The 20,554-nt window shown below is 51.4% G+C and overlaps 2 protein-coding genes across 7 annotated transcripts; both read right to left on the bottom strand.

The window, feature by feature from the left end:
- Positions 1–83: 83 nt before the first annotated feature.
- NEIL1 (nei like DNA glycosylase 1) lies at positions 84–11,792 on the bottom strand. 6 transcript variants are annotated; one of them, XM_076004564.1, is made up of 10 exons: positions 10,307–11,792; positions 8,721–8,841; positions 5,525–5,985; positions 2,851–2,970; positions 2,690–2,753; positions 2,393–2,492; positions 1,913–2,040; positions 1,371–1,398; positions 1,165–1,226; positions 84–723 (listed from the first exon to the last, which is right to left on the bottom strand). In XM_076004564.1, the coding sequence occupies exons 3-10, from the start codon at positions 5,956–5,958 to the stop codon at positions 436–438; spliced, it is 1,224 nt and encodes a 407-aa protein (XP_075860679.1). In that variant the 5' UTR covers positions 5,959–5,985; positions 8,721–8,841; positions 10,307–11,792; the 3' UTR covers positions 84–435. The 6 variants fall into 6 exon arrangements, with proteins under 6 accessions (XP_075860679.1, XP_075860681.1, XP_075860680.1 ...); XM_076004568.1 differs by lacking the exon at positions 84–723 and adding an exon at positions 780–1,043 and having other exon boundaries at positions 10,307–11,791; XM_076004566.1 differs by lacking the exon at positions 8,721–8,841.
- Positions 11,793–15,765: 3,973 nt separating this feature from the next.
- On the bottom strand, positions 15,766–20,502 carry COMMD4 (COMM domain containing 4). The gene is made up of 8 exons (XM_012735449.3): positions 20,407–20,502; positions 17,901–17,972; positions 17,615–17,680; positions 17,352–17,391; positions 16,939–17,058; positions 16,689–16,769; positions 16,152–16,328; positions 15,766–16,068 (listed from the first exon to the last, which is right to left on the bottom strand). The coding sequence occupies exons 1-8, from the start codon at positions 20,407–20,409 to the stop codon at positions 16,028–16,030; spliced, it is 600 nt and encodes a 199-aa protein (XP_012590903.1). The 5' UTR covers positions 20,410–20,502; the 3' UTR covers positions 15,766–16,027.
- Between the last annotated feature and the right edge of the window lie 52 nt (positions 20,503–20,554).

Here is a 20,554-nt window from a genome sequence, read left to right as displayed (position 1 = left end):
AAAGTAGGCCTCCTGTTGCCAGAGCCAGGCAGCAGACCCTTCCACCTTGGCCACCTCAGACCTTGTGCAGCCAACCCAAGAGGTGCCAGTATATTTAAATTTATTAGTTTATGAAAAATACAGCATTTTTCACGTGGGCTTTAAAAATATGGAAGGTTGGGGCCAGGCACAGTGGCTCATGCCTATAATCCTAGCACTCTTGGATGCCGAGGCGGGCGGATTGCTCGAGGTCAGGAGTTCAAAACCAGCCTGAGCAAGAGCGAGACCCTGTCTCTACTATAAATAGAAAGAAATTAATTGGCCAACTAATATAGATAGAAAATTAGCCGGGCATAGTGGCACATGCCTGTAGTCTCAGCTACTCAGGAGACTGAGGCAGGAGGATCGCTTGAGCCGAGATTGAGGTTGCTGTGAGCTAGGCTGACACCACTGCACTCACCGTAGCCTGGGCAACAAAGTGAGACTCTGTCTCAAAAAAAAATATATGGAAGGTTGGGTACAATTAAAAACATCCCAATTGTTCAGGGAATAGCCACTGGGCCTGAGGCATACGGCCCCCTTGAGAATGCCGCCTGCTTCTAGAAATTCAGACAGGCCCCAGGGTCGGGGCCAGACTTGGGAAAGGCTAGGTGTAAGCAAGGAGACCCTCCTGCTAAGAGGCTGAGGTCCCCTCCAGTTCCAAGGATGGAGCGTCAGCCTTAATCTTCCAGGGGCTGCAGTGGCCTGGGCAGAAGCAGAAAGCAGGTGCGAAGGTTAGCTCGAACTTGCAGGCCGGGGCTCCCTCCCACCTTTGTCCTTTGTCCTGCACTGCCATCCCATCCTCTCATGAAAGGCCAGGGGCTGTGGTGGCCCTCCCCTCCCCAGAGGCGGGTGCTGAGGAAAGCCCATCAGGGGTGGCCTGTCTCCCCTTTCTCAGGGACTGTGGGAACTTCTGGGTCCTGGTGGACGATGGTCCCCTGGGGCTGCTGGGTTGCAGTCTTCTCAGGGAGGTCTCTCCATGCCCTTCGTGTCCTGGAAGGGGCCTTGTTTGGAGGTGGAAGGTTCTGCGTGGAGGGGACACAGGTCTCTGAGGGCTACAGCGGTGCTAGGCTGACTAGGCCCCCTGCCCCCGCCCCTTCCCAGGGGCAGCAGGGCAGGAGAGAGCTGCATGGGAGCAGGCCATACCTCCACTCTGTCCTCAGGACTCAGCCGTGTTGCCTTGGATTTCTTTTTGCGGGACTTGCGCCCTGCAGGACATGGGTGCTATGGTTGGAGGGCCCTATGGCCCCAGCCTCTTTCTCCAGACTCCCACTCTGCCTGGGGGTGCTCGAGCCCTTGCAGACAAGAAGTCCTTTCTGTTCTCTTAGCCTATTACATTAGGAGGAGCTTACCTTTGGGTGCCAGGGGTCCAGGATCCCCCTAAAATCAAACGAGGACAGTCAAGAATCACCCTGGTTGGGGCAGGGGTGGTGTTCCTTGGAGAGGCAGGATGCAAACACACATCCTTCCAAACCAGCATAACCCCACCCAGGAAGCCTGTCCGCTAGGTTCTTAGCACCACTCCCTGGAGGGCACAGCCGAGGTGCATGAGACCCATCCCCACCCTCCATAAGATGGGGGAAGAGGCTGAAAGAATCTGTTTCTAGGGTACAAGGGGAAGGAAACTGGGACCTTATCCAATGTCAAGAGTCAACAAAGCTGCCCTGCCTGTGGGTTGCTCTACTAGCTGGGATCCTGGGACTCAAAGGATCAGAGGGGCATAGCATGGGGAGGACTTACACCCTCAGGAGCATGTGACCCTTGGGAGGCCTACACAGGCCCTGGGCATCTCCACTTGGAGAAGACCCTAGCTTCTGCCCTGCTGCAACCGCAGGTCTCCACCCCACCAGTTCCCCTGGGGTCTCCATTGGCCTGTGAGCAGTGGGGCCCAAACCTGGAACCAGATGGTGCGGCCATGCCGGTCCCGCAGGGAGCTCATGCCTGGCACGCCATAGCACCGCAGCCAGGCTCGGAAGGCAGCAAAGTCCTCCTCCCCACTCTCCGGCCCATAACCTTTGCCCCCTGTGGGACAGAGGAACGGGTGGAATCAGGGCAGATGCAGGGAGGAGTGGGGAGCCTGTGTTAGATCTGACTTAGGCCTCAGCCACACAAGCCGATGGACTGAGTCGGGCCACACTCTCCCTCCTCCAGCTGTGACCTTGGCTGTTGCCTTCCCCCTCTGGGCCATGACTTCCCCATCCTGGACTGGTTTTAAGAATACTGAGTGTCTCATGAGCAGCTTGCAGAAAACAGACACTTGACAAGTCCATCCGCCAGTTGGGGAGTCAGACCCAGAGAGGGACAACGACCGCCCTGGGGTTACACAATATGCTGAAGCAGAAGCTGTTGCCACCTTTGCCTCCCCAGGCCTCACCCAGTTGGACCACTTCCTTGGGCACTGAGTGGCACAGCTCCAGCAGGTCCGGGTTCTGCAGCTTGGCCTTGATCTTCTGGCTCAGGGTCAGCTCCGGGCTCTGAGGAAGGGCAAGGGTGGGACCTTGCCGTCAGCACAGAGCAGGGCCACTCAGAAGGCACATCTCCCCTCTGAGCTTGGCAGGGCCTCAGGCCATCCATCCTGCCCATCACCTTCCATTGTGGAGCTAAGTTGGAGACCCTTGGCTCAACCCAGCCCCTTGCCAGCCCATGTGCGCCACCCTCTCTGTACCCTCACCAGCCTGCGCCGCTGCAGGGCCTCCAGAACCGTTCGGGCCTTCTCGAAGGGGGGGATCCTCAGCCTGGCATGGAGTGGGGACAGGGAGCCTTGCTAAGCAGTGGGGAAGGTGGGTACACCCAGTCCACCCCTGCCCTCGTGCCCACCGCCTGCCTGCTGACCGGAACAGGATCTCTGCTCGCAGATAGTTGCCAATGCCATTGAAGAACCTCTGGTCCAGGAGGGCCTCACAGATGGGTCGGTCAAAGGCTTTGTCCGCTAGGTTTCGTAGCACATTTTCCCTGGAAGGACACAGCCTGGGTGCGTGAGACTCATCCCTGCCCTCCATGAAATGGAGAAGGGCTGAGAGGACTTGTTTCTGGGTGCAAGGGGAAGAAAACTGGGAGTCCCAGTTACCCCTCTGTTTGCCTCAGTTTTCCTCTCTGTTAAGTGAGAATAATATGGGATTTAAATTCATTGTGAAAGGTGAAAAATAATGATCAAAACCAATGTGTTGGCCGGGCGCGGTGGCTCACGCCTGTAATCCTAGCACTCTGGGAGGCCGAGGCGGGCGGATTGCTCAAGGTCAGGAGTTCAAAACCAGCCTGAGCGAGACCCCGTCTCTACCATAAAAATAGAAAGAAATTAATTGGCCAACTAATATATATAATATAAAAATCAGCTGGGCATGGTGGCTCGTGCCTGTAGTCCCAGCTACTCGGGAGGCTGAGGCAGGAGGATTGCTTGAGCCCAGGAGTTTGAGGTTGCTGTGAGCTAGGCTGATGCCATGGCACTCACTCTAGCCTAGGCAAGAAAGCGAGACTCTGTCTCAAAAAAAAAAAAAAAAAAAAAACCAATGTGTTCAAGGGAACACACATGAGTCTGTATGTGTGGTTGTGTATTTATCACCAAAGTGCCTCAGACTCCTTAGGAAACTTGAGAACAAGGTGATCACAGGACGGCAGGTGTGTCTGCAGTCTGGAGCTCCTTGTCTAGGACTTGTGGTGAGTTAGTGACCACATGTGGATTTGTTTTTCTTTTTTATTTTGGGAAAGGGTCTCACTCTGTTATCTGGGCTAGAGTACAGTGGTGTCATCATAGTTCACAGCAACCTCAAACTTCTGGCCTCAAGCGATCCTCCTGCCTCAGCCTCCAAAATGCTAGGATTACAGTGTGAGCCACCATGTCTGACCCACATGTGGATTTGACATCGGAGGGGTCCACTCTCCTCAAGACCCTAAAGACTGGTTCTGTGCAGCTGCTGTGTAGTTGAGAGTGCCCCAGCAGCCCCCACCCCACCTCAAGGGTCATGGGTCTCAGCTCACCCGCATGAAGAGGAAATGCATCTCATTTCTTTATGGAAAGGGTCTTGGCAAGAGTGACTGAGTGCTGGGTGTGAGGAGGGGGCCAGGAGTCAAGTTCTGGGGTGCAGGTGCGAGTGGAAGGCTAGCTTGGGTGGTGCTCTGGTCCCTGAGGGGAACAGATCACCACACGCCCTGCTGCAGGAACAAGGACACAGCCAAAGTGCTCGTTGCATGAGAGAAGCTGCAGAGCCAGCTGGCAGAGCTAGCCTGTGGCCTGACCCTGAGAAGGATGAAGTGGGAGGACTCAAGACCGCGGACAGAGGCTCCCGGGGGAAGCACTCAGGCTCAGGCCTGGGAAGGCCAGGAGTCAACTGCCTTCTGTGGCATCAGAGACGCCCTTGACCTACCTCACGGGCAACCAAGTCTCCAAAGGACCAACTGGAGAGGCACGATGTCCCCCAGGAAGTGGGAACTTGCCAAGTGCAGTCCAGGCCTTTGCACCTGTGATTCTTGCCAGTTGGGAGGCCTTGGCTACAGCTCGCCTGGCGGGCTCCCTGGGGACAGTCAGTCAGGCCGCAGTGGCACCTCCCCTGCGCCCCCTCCCCCGCCAGGCCAAAAGTCATTCTCTGCTTCCTCAGGCTTGTGTCTGTTTGAATTCCTCTTGTTTGTTTCTGTGCTCCCCCTGCCTTGTCTGAGCATTGGCTCTGCAGGAGCAGGGACCACGTTAGTTCACTGTTGTACCCCAGCACTAGAGCAAGGCCTGGCACGAGCTGAGACTCATACACGGTTCCTCTTCAGAGGAAAGGAAGTGGCTAACAATGTGGCATTCTAGGTGACCTGCATCACATCCAGGTGGGGCTGTTATACCCTCCTGCAGGCAGAGAACAGTCACAGAGACCACAGGACACAGACTAGTGGGCAGGCAGCACATGCAAGACCACAAAAAAATCCGGTCATTAGGCAGTCCCCTCCCTACCCCCTTGAAACAATTCCTGCTCACCCGTTTTTTTCTTTTCTTCTTTTTGAGACAGGGTCTTGCTCCAGGCTAGAGTGCTGTGGCATCATCACAGCTCACAGCAACCTCAAACACGTGGGCTCAAGCGATCCTCCTGCCTCAGCCTCCTGAGTAGCTGGGACTACAGGTGCATGCCACCATGCCCAGCTAATCTTTTTTATTATTATTTTAGGTAAAGACGGGGTCTTACTCTTTCCTCAGGCTGGTATCGAACTTCTGACCTCAAACAATCCTCCTGTCTCAGCCTCTCAAAATGCTGGTGTACTGGTCCAGGCCCAGCCTTATTTCTTAGTGTGTTAAAACTCCTCCACCTTTCTTAGCCTCCTGGCTCCTCATCTGTCCTCCCACATCAGTTCTGAATTTCCACGTCTGTTAGCTCAGGGAGCTGACCCAGGGCAGGGACACTGTCTTGGTCTATGGACCAGGGGACTGAGGCCCAGAGGGGGCTGGGACTCACACCTTGTTGGCCAATAAGGCACTAACAGAGCCAGGCCCGGAGCCCAGGACTGTGTTTATCCCACCGGGTGCTGGCCCTACCTGAACTGCTCGTACTCCAGCAAGACACAGGGCCCTCGGCCCGGCTGCCACTTGCCCCCGATGTCCCAGTGGCCGAATCGGCGGATGTCCACAAAGCACAGGGCAAGCCGGGGGCCAGGTGGCGCTGTATAAAAGCGAAGATGGGCATGGGGTGGCAGCGCATCCCCGGGCACCAACTGGAAGGAGCCAGACATGCCAAAGCGGAAGACGAGGGCCAGCGGCTCCTGTGGGGGCTGGGCCCCAGGCAGAGGGCTCAGGCTCAGGCGCAGCTCCTTGCCACGGGCTGAGGCCGAGATGCAGTAGGCACTGCTCTCAAAGGGCACCTCCGGGTTGCGGCTGATGGAAGACTTCTCTACACACCCGCCAAACACCAGCCCCCGGCATGCCTCATTCACAAAGTGGCTGGCCAGGTGCAGCTCGGGGCCCTCAGGCATTCTGTAAGAGGGGTGGGCGACAGTGTCCTGTGGGGGCAAGAGGACAGCAGGTTGAGCCAGGTGTGCCCCTTGTGACGTAGGAATTGTCACTCCCATTTTACAGAGGAGAACTCAGGATCAGAGGGCGATATGGCCAGCTGGACTAGCAGGGAAGTTCTGGCCCAGCCACAGTCCCTGTCTTGCACCTCTGTCCGCTTCCACAAGTGCTGGGACAGCGCAGACACTGGGAGCGCAGGCTGGGGAGGGAACAGGCCTCTGTCCTGCTCATTAATACCTTCCTTCCACCGGCTGCCACTGGTGGTTTTAAAGTCCAAACCTTTGCTGGGCCCAGGCTGCTGTCACTCCCTTGCTCCTTCTGTCTTTGCCCCCCCATCTCCCTATCTGGGGGAGCCCCCCTCCCACACACGTTATCTTGTCTTTTCTTCCCGGGACTCCCACAGTCTGAAAGGCTCTTTCTGTCCGAGGGCTGCCCCTACCTGTGCTCCCACAGGAGTTCCCAGTGTGAGCTCTGCTCGCTCATCACCCACCGCTTAGACGCGCCTGCATCTGCCCACGCACAGATCAAAGTGATGAATCTGCCACCCCCGCTGGCTGCGCTGGGGTCAGGGTAGGAGCCAGGACCAGGCTAAGGGAGTGCCACACGTGCGCCAGCGCCAGGAAGGGGGCAGGGCGCCAGGAAGGGCTCTCCTGCTCCAAGCCCTGGTCGCAGGGAGTCGGAAAAGCACACCTGAGCCCTTCGGTCCCCTAGGAGCCGTGCGCATGTCCTCGCCTTCGCCCTCCCGCTTTGCCTCTTTCCTCTGCCCCCGGACGGTTCAGGATCGAAGGCGAAGGTGTGCGTAGGGTAGAGGGGGGCATTTAGCTACGGCAGACGCCTTTACCTCGCCCTCCGCCCGCTCAGCGCCGCCCGGACCAGGGTCCCGAAATAGATTTGCAGGAAAAGGTGAACCTCCAGATTCCTAGTTTTGCGAGGGGCGGCACTCTATGCCCGCCGTGTCCACAACTGGGACTCTGATCTCGGTTAACTCTGGATCCCTTCCTCCCCAGGGCCCCCGCATCCCATCGTCTTCAGCCCCGCTGCGCCCGCCGCCCGAGTCCCCTGTTTCCACCCGCCTCCCCACCTCGCCCCCGCCGGGTGGACCTGCGCCCAGCAGGCTCGCCGCCAGGCTGCAAGCACTAAAGGGTTAATGCCAGGGGCGGGCCGCGCGTAAGAGCATGCTGGGAATGTGGGCTCCGCTGCCGCGCCTGCTGGGAATTGTAGTTTTTCAGGGAGGCGGCAGAGACTGTTGGAATGGAGAACAGGAGCTGGGGGGCCCCGGGGTGTGGGCAGGCTTTGGGGCAGTCACCTGGCCGGGAGGCGGCGGAGGAACCTGTCTTCTCACAGACAGGCGCCGGCGGAATCTGGGTCAGGTCTGAGGCCCCAGGTCGAGCTGTCTCTGTGGTTGGGGGAAGTCAACTGCAGCAATGTCCCGTGTAGTGGGGCCTGCAGCTGTGCGCAGGGCTTGCACAGGTGTGCGATAAACACAGGCCCTGGGGACCCAGTGGTGACCCTAAGCATCAACCCACAGGCTTAGCGAGTAAACATAAACATAACTGCCTGCGAGTGGGAAGTGCAACCAAGCAACAAAAACAGGAGCCGAGAAGTAGAATCCAATTCAGTAGTTGTGTGGTGGTCTGCCTCTCTGCAGTGACCTTGAGGCTCATAAGTCAGCAGCCAGCTGCAAAAGGCCAGGACCAGGCAGTATGGAAGTCACCGCCAGTGCAGAAGCCCCCAGTGAGAAAGAGATTGGCCCGTTGAGAGGTAGTGTCAGGAGGTGAGGACAGAGAGGTAAGCATGTCGAGATCGGTTCCGGTGGGGCCCCGGGAGACCTCTGTCAGAGTTTGCATGTTATTCTAAGTGTGCGCCTGAGCCATAGCCATGTTTCTCCCCTCCTTCATACTGCTTCTGCTCCTCGAGTCATCTGGTTATTCATTTATTTTAGCAGAAGCATTTTAAAGCGAGTTATAAATATCATGACATTTCATCACCAATACTTTAGCATGCATTTCTAAACAATAGTTTCTAGGTCAGAAGCAGTGGTTCATGCCTGTAATCCTAGCACTTTGGGAGGCTCAGGTAGGAGTATCGCTTGAGGCCAGGAGTTCAAGACCAGCCTGGGCTACACAGTGAGACCCTGTCTCTAAAAAAATAGAAAAATATTAGCCAGTTCCAGCTGCTCAGGAGGCTGTGGTGAGAGGATCACTTAGGGGCCATGAGTTCGAGTCTGCATTGGACTAAGATGATGCCACTGCACTCCTGGCTGGGCAACAGAGTGAGACCCTGTCTCTAAAAAATAAATAAATAAAAATAAAACCCAATTTCCTGCAAAGCCTCCGTACCTTTATCATACCTAATAAAGTTAACGATAACTTCTTAATGTCACCAAATAGCTAGTCCATAATCTCATTTCCCCAATTGTCTCCAGAAGGTCTTTATAGCTTTTTTTTTTTAAACACAAATTCCAACCAAGGATTATATGTCTCTTTAATAATTTTTAATCTATATGGAATCACGTCATTCCATCCACCACCACCCCTCTTTTTTGGAGACCAGGGCCTCACTCTGTTATCTGGGCTAGAATACAGATGTGTCCTCATAGCTCACAGCAACCTTAAATTCCTAGGCTCCAGCAATCTTCCTGCCTCAGCCTCCTAAGGTTAGGACTATAGACGCCCATCCCATCCCACTCCTTTGTTGAGAGGGGGGTGGTCATCATGATACTGACCTTTCTGAAGAGTCCAAGGCCGTTGTCCTTTAGACAGATACTCCATCACATACTAGATTTGTTTGAATGTTTCCTCAGTGTATCATTAACTTGTTCCTCTATCGGTAGTTTTTCCTGCACGCTGCCAATTAGATTTAAAGCCCTGATTATATATAGAGAGGGACACCTCCAGGGTGCTGCTCTATACTTTGTTTTTTTTTTTTTCTTTTCGTTTGAGACAGAGTCTCACTTTGTTGCCCAGGCTACAGTGAGTGCTGGGCGTCAGCCTAGCTCACAGCAACCTCAAACTCCTGGGCTCAAGCAATCCTCCTGCCTCAGCCTCCCAAGTAGCTGGGACTACAGGCATGTGCCACCATGCCTGGCTAATTTTTTCTATATATATTAGTTGGCCAATTAATTTCTTTCTATTTATAGTAGAGATGGGGTCTCGCTCTTGCTCAAGCTGGTTTCGAACTCCTGACCTCGAGCAATCCGCCCGCCTCAGCCTCCCAGAGTGCTAGGATTACAGGCGTGAGCCACTGCACCCGGCCTTTTCTTTTTTTTTATTTCAGCATATTATGGGGGTACAAATGTTAAGATTACGTATATTTCCCATGGCCCCCCTCACCCCTCGAGTCAGAGCTTCAAGCGTGACCACCCGCAAATGTTGCACATCTCACTCATTATGTTTGTATATACCCATCCCCTCCTCCCCCTCCCATCCTCCCAACACCCAATAAATGTTACTCCTATATGTCCACTTAGGTGTTGATCTGTTAATACCAATTTGCTGGTGAGTACATGTGGTGCTGGGTTTTCCATTCTTGAGATACTTCACTTAGTAGAATGGGTTCCAGCTCTATCCAGGATAATACAAGAGCTGCTATATCATCATTGTTTCTTAAAGCTGAATAGTACACCATGGTATACATATACCACATTTTATTAATCTATTCATGTATTGATGGACACCTAGGTTGTTTCCACACCTTTGTGATTGTGAATTGGGCTGCTATAAACATTTGAGTATAGGTGTCTTTTTCATAAAGTGACTTTTAATCTTTTGAGTAGATGCCCAGTAGTGGGATTGCTGGATCAAATGGTAGATCTGCTTATATCGCTTTAAGGTATCTCCATATTGCTTTCCACATAGGTTGAACTAGTTTGCAGCCCTACCAGCAGTGTAGGAGTGTTCCTATCTTTCCACATCCTCGCCAACATTTATTGTTTGGAGGCTTTTTGATAAAGGCCATTCTGACTGGAGATAGGTGATATCTCATTGCAGTTTTGATTTGCATTTCCCTGATGATTACAGATGTTGAGCATTTTTTCATATGTTTGTTGGCCATTATTCTGTCTTCTTTTGAAAAATTTCTGTTCATGTCCTTTGCCCATTTTTTGATAGGATTGTTTGGTTTTTCCTTGCTGATTTTCCTGAGCTCTGAATAAATTCTAGTTATCAGCCCTTTATCAGTTGTGTAGCTTGCAAAAATTTTCTCCCATTCTGCAGGTTGTCTGTTTGCTCTCTTGACAGGTCTCTCCACCTGCTGGGGCGCCCACCAGCAGTCCGAGATGCAAGGGCGGGGAGAGTTAACTGCGCCACCTACCCTTGCCGCTGGTCTCCAGGCTGCTCCGGAGGTCTCTGCTTCCAGTTCTCCTCCGCAACCTCTTCCTGTGGAGTCTCCCGTGGTCTCAGTTACCCCTCCTTCCGACCCTTCTCCGATGTATGCTCATCTTCTTGCTTCTTTCTTCTAATTTCCCCTAGAATCTGTCTTTTCTGCAGAGACGCTCTGTCAGGTGGTGCTTCTCGTCCGCCATCTTGCTCCGCCCTCTGCTCTGTACTTTGAATTGCAGCACATGAGGAGGTACCCAACAGCCAGTTGTCCCACTTTAATGTGGCTGAAATTGATCAAGGTTGTGGCGATGACAGCCAGGCCTCTGCATTGTAAAAGATATGTTTCACATCTTGTGACCAGTAAGTAATCTAGGGGGTAATTTCTTTCTTTTGCTGTTCTCTTTTTGTTTAAATTATGGTGTAATTTAAATACAGTAAAATTCACCTTTTAGAGGACAAGTTTTGACAAACATACAGTCATGTAACTGCAGCCACAGTCAAGAGAGAATGCATGTTGCAGAATTATTCACAAGAGTCAAGGTGTAGAAACAACCTAAATGTCCATCCACAGATAAATGGATTTTTTTAAATGTAGTGTACAATGGAATATTATTCAACCTAAGAAAGGAAATCCTGCTACATGCAACTGCATGGATAACTTTGAGGACGTTATACCAAATGAAATTAGTCAGTCACAGAAGGACAAATACTGCATGATTCCACTTATATGAAATAGTGAAAACAGTCAAACACACAGAAGCAGTCAGTAGAATGGTGATTGTCAGGAGCCAAGGGGGGCCTGGGGGGAGGGAAGAGGAAATGGGCAGTTTCTATTCAACAGATACAAAGTTCAGTTATGCAAGATGAATAAGTTCTGCAAATCTGCAGTACAACACTGCACCTATGATTAACAACACTGTATTGTGATTTAAACATTTTTTAAGAGGGTAGTTCTCATGTTAAGTGTTCTTACCATAACAGTGAGAGGGAGAGAATACATTTCATCATCTCCCAAAATTTGCCGTTGCACCTTTGTAATCAACATCCCCCACCCATAGCCTTTTGAGTGTGGTTTCTTTCTCTTAACATAAAGCATTGTGATTCACCACTGTGATTAGATTTCTTTTTCAGTGAGTAGCATTCTATTGTTAGATGCATCAGTTTGTTAATTCATTTACCAGTTAAGGGACATTTGGGTTGTTTATGTGGGGTGATTCCTAGCATCACGAAAATATGCAGTTTCACGTCAACTTTTCACCCAAGAGTTTAAGCACCTTTGATGATCCTTGCCTCAAGCAAATGTTTAACCACTTCGTATGGTGCTCACTGGCTGCGAAACCTCGCCCACAGCCGGCACTCACAGTCTTCAAGGTAGTTTGTGCTGTGCATTGACGATGAATCCGGTTTGCTCTTGTGTGATGAGGAAAGCTTTAAAGCACTGAAAGCTTGTTTTACTTTACAGGCGGCTTTACTTGTAATGTAAGTATCACAATAGGTAATATATATATATATATATGTTTTTATTATGTCATTTTTAAATGTTCATAATTTTATTTTGATAAATGAAAAATTAGAAAAGTTAAATTCCAGGTCTAGTTTTTTTTAAAAAAAAAGAAAAATGAATGAAATTAAAATAAGATATAAGAAAGGTAAAAAAAAATTTAAATAAAAATAAATAAAAAGTCAAGTTTTGTTATTAACGCTATAGTTGATGCTGGGCTGTGTGCCTTCATCTGTGGCTATCGACTATAATTGACGCTCGTACCAAAGTGATTAACTGGGAGTTATAAATGGGGAGTTTCTAATTCTGTCATTCCTTATACATTAGGTGAAATTCTTTTTCTTTTTTTTTTTTTTGAGATAGAGTCTCATTTTTGTTGCCCAGGCTAGAGTGAGTGCCATGACGTCAGCCTAGCTCACAGCAACCTCAATCTCCTGGGCTCAAGGGATCCTCCTGCCTCAGCCTCCCGAGTAGCTGGGACTAGACTACAGGCATGCACCACCATGCCCAGCTTTTTTATATATATATATATTTTTTAGTTGGTCAATTAATTTCTTTCTATTTTTAGTAGAGACGGGGTCTCACTCTTGCTCAGGCTGGTTATGAACTCCTGACCTTGAGCGATCCACCTGTCTCGGGCTCCCAGAGTGCTAGGATTACAGGCGTGAGCCACCGCACCCAGTCCTAATCTCTGAGTTTGACAACACTCTGGGCAACAGAGTGAGACTGTCTAAAAAGAAAACATCTTTTGTTGTTGAGATGGGGTCTCACTATATCACTCAGGCTGGCCTTGAACTCTTGGGCTCAAGCCATCCTCCCAGCTCAGCCTTCTGAGTAGCTTGGATTTAGGCTCAAGCTTCTGCACTCAGCTACTTTTTAAAACTTATTTAGAGGCAGGATCTCGCTATCGCCCAGGCTCATTCAACATCTTTAACTACTTCGGTACCAGCGTCAACTATAGTCAATAGCCACAGATGAATGAGCACAGTGACTTTAGCTGACAGCCGTGACTTTTCTAATTTTTTATTTATCAAAATAAAATTGTGTGGCTGGGTGTAGTGGCTCACGCCTGTAATCCTAGCAGTTTGCGAGGCTGAGGTGGGCGGATTGCTCGAGGTCAGGAGTTCGAAACCAGCCTGAGCAACAGCGAGACCCGTCTCTACTATAAATAGAAAGAAATTACTTGGCCAACTAAAAATATATAGAAAAAATTAGCCGGGCATGGTGGCGCATGCCTGTAGTCCCACCTACTCGGGAGGCTGAGGCAGCAGGATTGCTTGAGCCCAGGAGTTTGAGGTTGCTGTGAGCTAGGCTGACGCCACAGGACTCACTCTAGCCTGGGCAACAAAGTGAGACTCTGTCTCAAAAAAACATTCACAATAAAAACATAATAAATAAATAAATAAAAATAAAATACAATTGTGAACATTTAAAAATAACGTAATGAAAACATATAGGTATATGTTACCTATTCTGATTTCCCTGACAAGTAAAGCCGCCTGTAAAGTAAAGCAAGCTTTCAGTGCTTTAAAGCTCTCCTCACCACACAGGAGCAAGACGGGTCCGCGTCACCGCGCAGCGCACGCCACCGCGCCGACCGCGAGGGCGCGAGGGCCGCCGCGGGCGCGAGGGCCGCCGCGGGCGCGAGGTTTCGCCGCCGGTGAGCGCTGTACCAAGTGGTTAAATCCATTGCAGACGTTTTTTCCCCTTCCCATTTATTGAAAGAATACTTTGTTAAGTATTGGGGCTATACAAACATGGACACACAATTCCCATCTTTAAAAAACTCAGGCTGTTAAAAGAGGCAAATGAGTCGAAATAAAGTTCCCATGTACTATTCCCAGAGCGCTAACAGGCCATCTGTGGGAATTCTGTGACAACACAAAGAGGGAATGCCACCTGGGGAATGAAGCTAATATCTTCTGTGTTTTTTTTCTGGTCTACCATTTTTTGTTTATTCTGTTTTCATTTTTGTTTTTTCTTGCCCAACTGTGGGCTACCTGAACATTTTTTAGAATACCAGTCTGACTTATCTACATTTGTTTCATTTTATTTTTGACAAATGTTAATCGTATAAATTTATGGGGTACCATGTGTTTTGTTGCATGTATACATTGTGGAATCATCAAGTCAGGCTATTAACAGATCCTTCACCTCAAGTATTTACCATTTCTTTGTGATGAGAACATTCAAAATCCTCTTTTAGCTATTTTGACATTTACATTAACTAGTCACTGTGCTATACAACAGATCAACAGAACTTATTTTTATTTATTTATTTTTTTTGAGACAGAGTCTCACTTTGTTGCCCAGGCTAGAGTGAGTGCCATGGCGTCAGCCTAGCTCACAGCAACCTCAATCTCCTGGGCTCAAGCAATCCTTCTATCTCAGCCTCCCGAGTAGCTGGGACTACAGGCATATGCCACCCTGCCCGGCTAATTTTTTCTATATATATATATATATTAGTTGGCTAATTAATTTCTATTTATAGTAGAGATGGGGTCTCGCTCTTGCTCAGGCTGGTTTTGAACTCCTGACCTCGAGCAATCCGCCCGCCTCGGCCTCCCAGAGAGCTAGGATTACAGGCGTGAGCCACCGCGCCCGGCCAGAACTTATTCTTATCCGAACCTTTGCACCTTTTGACCAATGTCTGCCCTTTCCCTGTCTTCCCTTCCCTAAGCCTCTGCTAACCACCATTCTGCTCTCTACTGCTATGAGTTTGACTTTTTAAAAAATTTGTCTGTGTCTGGCTCATTGCACTTAGTGTAATGTCCTCTAGGTTCATCCACGTTGTTGCAAATGACAGTTTTCTGCCTATTAAAGGCTGAATAGTATTCCACTGTGTATATATGCCACATTTTTAATCCATTTGCCTATTGATGGGTGTGTTGTTTTTGAGTATATTATACTGCATAGCTTTTGTAGTGGTTGTTCTAGCTATTACATTATACATACATAACTTGTTGCAATTCACTGGTGTTGACATTTGATCAGTTTGAGTGAAGTGTAGAAATATTACCTCCCTTTACCCTCTCCTATTTGTAATCTTAAATAATTCCTCTACATAAACACATTGGACAGTATGAATTTTGCTTCACCTGTGGAAAATAATTTAAAATACTTGAGAAGGCTACCATGTATCCAAATTTTTAATTCTTTTCATTGCTCTTCTTTCCTTCCTGATGTTCCAAGATCCCTTCTTTCATCATTTCTTTTCTGTTTACAGATATATCTTTAGCCATTCCATTCTTTTTATTTTTATTTTTGAGACAGGGTCTCACTCTGTCACCTGGGCTAGAATGAATGCAGTGGCGCAACCTCAAACTCCTGGTCTCAAGCAACCCTCCTGCCTCTGCCTCCTCCCAAAGTACTAGGATTATGGACATGACCCACCACGCCCAGCCAGCCATTCCACTTTTTTAAGGTTTGGTCTACTCGTGACCTATGTGTTGTCTTTCATCTGAGAACGTCTTGCTTCCCACCTTTACTCTTGAGGTAATTTCCACTGAATATAGGAATCAGATTGACAGTTCTTTTCTTTCAGGGCTCAAGAACATGAACATTCAGTCTATAACACCATTTCTCTTGCCAGTGAGTGGTTCAGGCATGCACTCTTCTGTAACCCTAGAGATGGCAGGGAGACAAGGGCTCTCTCTTTTCTCTACATGGGGTACCTGGCACTGGGGCCACCCACTTGCTGCCAACCTGAGGACAGGGCTGACATAAAGAGGGCAGAGCCAAGAGCACCCCAGGACTGGGAGCTAGAACTCCGATTTTCTGCTCTACAGACAAGCTGATTCATTCTGGTCACCAGTCTGCCTCACCCCTGACTCACCTCAATCAGCAGTTGAGAAAAGAAAATGAGCAATAGGCCAGGGAGGTCTGTACGACACCTTGGTCTCTCTCACAAAAACCCTGCATCTGAACTTGAAAGACACCCAAACACACACTCCTTTATACTTCTGTTTATTCTTCCTGCTCATGAAAACATGTCAACAAATGCCTTTCAAGGGGAGGGGAGGCAGTGCTGGAAAAGGCCCCCCTGCCCCTGTGGTGAAGACTGCAGTGGGCAGCTGGGCAGCCAGGCACCTGGGAGGCCAGGGGACAAGTCTGGCCCCAGCATCCTAGAACTGGGGCTGCCTCCTGAGGTTCAGATAGCAGTGACTCTGCACAGGTAGGGCAGTTCCACACAGGCCTGGAACACCCTTCTCCTCAGCCCAGGGAGCTCATCAGGGTCTGGGCCTGCTTCAGTTCTGCATGGGGGAGAGGTGGGCAGGTGGGAGGCAACAGGCAGACCTAGGAGGGCCTTACCCAGCCAGGCATAGCTGAGCCTCACCTGCCAGAAGGACCTGGAACTTGTCCGCTGAGAGGGACATGGCAACAGGCTGCGCCGGGGCACCTGGGGCAGGTGCCACCTCCAGCCGCAGGTGTACCATGGGCTCTTCCACAGATTGCAGCAGGCTGGAGCGCAGGGTGTAGTCCACTCGCCAGCCCACACCTGTCAACCTATTCACTGTGAGGCAGGGTAGGGTGGCTCTCAGGATGACAGGCAGGTAAGCCAGACAGCCCTCAGGCCACACCCTAACTTGGTCCTCGCCCCTTCAAGGCTGCGTGGCTTCTAAGCAGCGCTCATCCCTCTGACCCACACTTGGAACAGGGCAGCTGCTCAGTACTCAGGAACTTGGATTATCCATCACAGATCCCAGGGAAAACAAACCTGGACTGTCGTCGGGAGAGCCAGACCAGGTCCCACCCTGCAGCGACCTGTTGTGTGTCCCTAGTTAAGTCTTCTCTCTGAGGACCGGTGCTTTCCACACCGCATGTAACTTCTAGAATGGAGCCCACACTCCACCCTGGCTGGCCCCATGCTTACCGCGTAGACTGCAAGCCCGCAGGTGCTCCTGCAGGGGGCTTTGCTTCTCCTCATAACAGCGGCACAGGCTAGCCGCGTGCTCTGCGGGCAGAAGGGAGGTCTCTTGAAATAGCAGGTGGTGGCTGGGGCAGAGGCAAGTTTCAGGCCCAGAGAGGGCAGGGCACACCTCAAGGTCACATGGCCTGGACTACTCTCCAACAGCCCTTGGCGCATACCTTAGCTGCCTGCCCACCCACGTGCAACCCTGCACCTTTGGGCAGCCCCAGCTGCTGCAGTTCCCTGGACAAGGATTCACCGTCGACGCTGTGCTTCGCCGCGCTGGAGAGGATGAAACTCAGCACTGCCACTGTGGCCTTCACATCGCCCGGCTCTGCGGGACCAGTGGGTGAGGCGGGGGTGTTACTGTGGCTCCAGCCACCTCCCTGCTGCCCTACTATCTATGGCTCAAAGCCCCCAGGCCTCTGGAGCCAAAGACGCTGCTGCTGCTGCACCAGGAGGTGGCAGAGGACAGGAGGGCGAGATTGTCAACGTCTTTCTCCCCTCGTGCTCCTCCACTGAGGCAGGTGGGTCAGGGAGGGCTGCAGGGAAGAGGGGCCTCTGTGTGAAGCACTGGGCCAAGTACCCAGGGTTGCCCAAGGCCTGTGGACTCAAAGGGGGACTCACCAAACTTGGCGTCGGCAGTGAGCTTCAGGATCTTCTCATACTATGGAGAAAACAGACCCTCAGGGGATGACAGATCCCTGCACAGCAGCCCCTCGTGCCCAGCCTGGATCCCATGTAAGGAGCAGGCTGAGCTGGAGAGAAGGGTAGGAGGTGTCCAGGGAGGTTGAGAGGCTGGATTCACCCCCTCTCTGGGCCTGGTGCAGTTTCTGGGCGGTGGGGGTCATAAGGTCATGGGACAATGGGGTGCTGGGTCCTGTACTCACATCAATCCCTTGTCCCAGAAGCTCCTTTAGTACCTGGCTGCATAGCAGCCGCAGCTTCACAGAGGACTGGAAGAGAAGTCTTCCTATCACTTGACTGGCCCACCTCACCCCTCATTGCTGGGGTTGGCTCAGAGAGGGCCAGCCAGGTGATCAAGGTCACACAGCATGGTAGCACAGGCTGAGAGCACTGAGAACCCAACTCCAGAGTGACCTCACCACCCCCACCCCCACAACTCCCAGCCCCAGTGCCCCTCCACCACCCCCACATAGCTTCCATGCACTCAACAATCTTGGCCAGTGTGCTGATCTCCGCCAGGACCCAGTCGGGACAGTCCAGATCACCACAGAATCGGAACCTCTGCAAGGCAGCAAGGCAGGGGATCAGGTTGGAGGGAGGCTCAGGACCCATGTGTGCATGGCCACACTACTGCCAGCAGAAACCCTGATCCCTGTCCGCGACGGACATCTTCTGGCCTCTGGTTCTCCCCATCACCAGGCTGTTTAGAGAACTCGCTCCCTGGCCGGGCGCCGGTGGCTCGCGCCTGTAATCCTAACACTTTGGGAAGCCAAGGTGGGTGGATCGTTTGAGCTCAGGAGTTTGAGACCAGCCTGAGCAAGAGTGAGACCTTGTCTCTACTAAAAGTAGAAAGAAATTAATTGGCCAACTAAAAATATATAGAAAAACTTAGCCAGGCATAGTGGTGCATGCCTGCAGTCCCAGCTAATTCGGAGGCTGAGGCAGGAGGATCGCTTGAGCCCAGGATTTTGAGGTTGCTGTGAGCAAGGCTGACACCACGGCACTCTAGCCGGGGCAACAAGAGTGAGACTGTCTCAAACAAACAAACAAAAAAAGAACTCGCTTCCTGACCTACCTCCACCAAACCCTGTTCTGATGCCTACTTCAGGTGTCATCTGCTTGACAAACATCACTTAGCATCTTCTCTGGAGCAAATCCCATTCTAAGTGCTGGGGGCATAGCAGGGGGTAAAGCGGAATTCTGGCCTCGTAGACATGCATGGCCCCTCTCACTGCTTCCCCATACCCAGCCATGCTCCCACTTTGTCCCTGATGGCCTTAAGCGTGGCTTGCTTTTCCTCATTCCGTTCAGATCTCTATTCAAATGACACCTGACCAAATGGGCCCTGTCTTATCAGACTTTCTAAAGTGGCCCCTCAGGCGGGCACTGTGGCTCATGCCTGTAATCCTAGCACACTGGAAGGCCGAGTCGGGTGGACTGCTCAAGGTCAGGAGTTCAAAACCAGCCTGGGCAAGAGTGAGACCCTGTCTCTACTATAAATAGAAATTAATTGGCCAACTAAACATAGATAGATAGATAGATAGATAGATAGATAGATAGATAGATAGATAGATAGATAGATAAATTAGCCGGGCATGGTGGCACATGCCTGTAGTCCCAGCTACTCGGGAGGCTGAGGCAGGAGGATCACTTGAGCCCAAAAGTTTGAGGTTGCTGTGAGCTAAGCTGACGCCATGGCACTCTTGCCTAGGCAACAAAAAGTGAGACTCTGTCTTAAAAAAGAAAATAAAAATAAAATAAAGTGGCCCCTCACACAAGGAAATTCTGGGCATCAGTGGCTACATTCATAACCTTGACTATGGTGATCCAAGACCCCAAAAATGTGTGCAGTTATTTTAAGACAGGGTCCGACTCTTGTTATGTTGCCCCAGGCTGGGTGCAGTGGCACAATCATAACTCACTGCAGCCTAGAACTCCTGGGATCAAGCAATCCTCCCGAATAGCCAGGACTACAGGTATGTGCCACCACACCCGGATAATTTTTTAAAGCTTTTTAGAGATGGGGTCTGGATGTTTCTCATGCTGGTCTTGAATTCCTGGCCTCAAGTGATCCTCCCAGCCTCCCAAAGTGCTGGGATTACAGGCATGAGCCACCATGCCAGGCCTAGATTGGTCTTTACTTGTCCAGTCTCACCTTTCCATAACCTCCAGATTATACTCTTCCAGCTAGCTGAAATGCATTCACACCTACGGAGCCAAGCTGGCTATCACCTGAAGCCTTTGCACATGCTGTTCCCTGTCTGAAGACACACTTCTCCTACCCCTGCCTCCCAACCTCTGGTACACCACTGTACTGCACCCAGGCAGCTTCCCCTGCCCTCCCCAATCCCAAGTTGATGTCTCCCTCAGGAAGCCTTCCTAACACTATACATAAGGTGCAGTTTGGTCTCTGCCCCTGGAGTCTTAACTACGACTGGCAATTCAAGCCTCTGATTTCCCCTCCTGCAGATGAAGTCCCACTGCCTGGCACACTGCTTGGTATGGACTAGGCACTAACAACACATCTGCTGAATGGATGCATGGATGGATGGATGGATGGATGAACTGGGAAATCCCAACATCAAAACTACTCCTTTCTGGCTCTGGAAAGAGTGGAGAGGCTTCGTAACAATGTGGGAGAAGAAGCCTGATTACAAGCAAGTTCTTCTTCAGGTACCACAAGAGGGCTGGGGAGGTGGGCACCTTGGGGCTGGGGAAGGCCTGGAAGATCTCCCGCTCCCGACAAGCCCCAGTTCCTGGTTTTCCAAGGTAGCACCCTGGACTCGAAGCTGGCTGGCCCGACCAGTCCTGCCCGTGGTGCGCAGAAGCAGGGCCGCGGTGGACTTTTCTCCTCCAGATCCTCTGCCCCCACGACCGCAGCGACGGCGTTTGCGGAGGGGCCTGCAGAATCCCCCTCTCCTCGCTTCCAGAGTCACCGGCGCGCCCCCCACCCTACCCCAGCATCGCCTGCCGCGCACCACCCCGCGTCCCTCACCATCGCGCCAGGAGGCCGGAGCCCAGGAATCTCTTTTTCCGGTCGCGCCTGGTCAGCTGATCCTGAGATCACGTGACTCTAACACACAGCGTCCGGGAGGGCGGGGCCTGCTCTGCCCTGGGGAGGGCAAGCGGGTGGCTGCGGGCTG

This window comes from Microcebus murinus, chromosome 6 (assembly GCF_040939455.1).
Source record: "Microcebus murinus isolate Inina chromosome 6, M.murinus_Inina_mat1.0, whole genome shotgun sequence".
NCBI classification, from domain to species: Eukaryota; Metazoa; Chordata; class Mammalia; order Primates; family Cheirogaleidae; genus Microcebus; species Microcebus murinus.
This window is presented reverse-complemented; position numbering and strand designations above follow the sequence as displayed.

Bases quoted from the DNA above. Each gene is read 5' to 3' on its own strand.
- NEIL1 (XM_076004564.1), bottom strand. From the start codon at position 5,958: ATGCCTGAGGGCCCCGAGCTGCACCTGGCCAGCCACTTTGTGAATGAG. The intron at 2,754-2,850 runs GTCAGCAGGCAG...ACTCCATGCCAG, and splicing joins CGAGCAGAGATCCTGTTCCG to GCTGAGGATCCCCCCCTTCG. The intron at 1,227-1,370 runs GTAAGCTCCTCC...CATGTCCTGCAG, and splicing joins TGGACCCCTGGCACCCAAAG to GGCGCAAGTCCCGCAAAAAG.
- COMMD4 (XM_012735449.3), bottom strand. The intron at 17,681-17,900 runs GTTGAGTGCATG...CTTCTCTTCCAG, and splicing joins TCAGCACACTGGCCAAGATT to TCCTCTGTGAAGCTGCGGCT. The intron at 16,770-16,938 runs GTGCAGGGTTGC...TTCTGCCCGCAG, and splicing joins GCAGCTGGGGCTGCCCAAAG to AGCACGCGGCTAGCCTGTGC.